This window comes from Acanthisitta chloris, unplaced genomic scaffold, assembly GCF_000695815.1.
Source record: "Acanthisitta chloris isolate BGI_N310 unplaced genomic scaffold, ASM69581v1 scaffold29788, whole genome shotgun sequence".
Lineage (NCBI taxonomy): Eukaryota > Metazoa > Chordata > Aves > Passeriformes > Acanthisittidae > Acanthisitta > Acanthisitta chloris.
The window spans coordinates 1-1,337 of NW_008689132.1; the positions used below are offsets into that span (position 1 = coordinate 1).

At 45.5% G+C, this 1,337-nt stretch overlaps 1 protein-coding gene across 1 annotated transcript; it reads left to right on the plus strand.

The window, feature by feature from the left end:
* The first annotated feature begins 464 nt into the window (after positions 1-464).
* Positions 465-1,288, plus strand: LOC103808528 (rhabdoid tumor deletion region protein 1-like). Its single transcript, XM_009081316.1, has 3 exons — positions 465-663; positions 858-960; positions 1,150-1,288. Exons 1-3 carry the CDS (start codon positions 465-467, stop codon positions 1,286-1,288), a joined length of 441 nt encoding a protein of 146 aa, XP_009079564.1.
* The last annotated feature ends 49 nt before the right edge of the window (positions 1,289-1,337 follow it).

Sequence of the window (1,337 nt, forward strand, 5' to 3'; positions counted from 1 at the left end):
CCTGCCGCGGGGACTTACGCCAAGAGCGTAGTCGCGCCGCTGTGCCCAGGCGCGCGGGCGGTATTCACGAAGCTTGGCGTACGCGGGGCGCGGGCGCTGGGCAACCAGGGAAGTCGTGGAGCTGTTTAGCCGTTGTTTTAGCTTTTCAGCTCTTTTATTTATTTTATTTAGAAAAACATTCCCTTCCAATTTTAAACTTCCTCTTTTTTTTTTTTTTCTCCCTACAGTGTTCCGTAGAGAGTTCAATCAGATAAGACAATCCAGCAGAGGAACTAGTGCTGATGAGCGTGGCCGCTTACATAGCTTCCTGAGGATGTGTGTGTGCTAAAAGAGCTTCTCTGGGACTCGAAGCACTGTTTAAAGTCAGTAGGTGTCTTTTTGGCACGTTATCTGTCCAGTCAACGAGTACAGCTATTCTGGAGTGTTTTTAGGGAGAGATAGAATCCTCCCTGTGAAAGTTTGGGATGGCACACGCTCGCATCTCAGCCAAGCTGCCCCCTGAGATAGATCCCACAAAAGCTCCTGTTGCGTTTGGGATGAAGGCACTTCCCAAGCTGCACGAGGAGTTACAGTCTCCTGAGCTGCTGACACAGCAGAGAGCATTGATGGCTCTCTGCGACCTGGTCCATGATCCAGAGAAAGTCTACCAGGCAATACAAATAGGTAAGTGACCTGTTGCCATAAACTCTGACACAGTGGGGCAGGGTTCAGGGGGGAACCTCACTTTGCTTTCATGGGGTACTTTTTCCTTACAATATCTTTGGTGACACTTCAAACTGTGAGATAAAAATGAGTTTTGCTATTTCGAATTAATGCTGGAGGTAAGAAGTGTTAAAATGGACTGTGGTGTCTCACAGGGTTCTTGGCTAACCTGGTCCTGTTGCTGGCACATGAGGACAGCACTGTCAGGCAAAAAACAACAGAGGTTCTCAACACCATGGCCATGCACAGCATTGGCAGGTAAGTGTAATTCCAGGTTTACTGAATGGTATGGGAACTGATAAAGATGTTTCAGCGAGAAAGAAGAACAGAATTCCTCAGTTTTGTCAGATAGATGCAACATAAATAAGAGTAATGAAGATTAAGTATCTCACAAATAGATATGAGTTATTATGCTGTGTTAAATCTCCTCTCCCATGTTGTTTTTAGGCAAGGGTTGATAAAAAATGGAGTGATTTCTGCCCTCACTGATCTCTTGGATGATCCAGTCGATATCTGTCGGAGGAACACCCATCAGATTTTTGAAACTATGGCAAAATTACCTGAAGGTAGGGTGTTGGATACTTAACTACTCAAATGGAAAATGCAGATAGGTGAATGTGCCTGATTCCCTATGT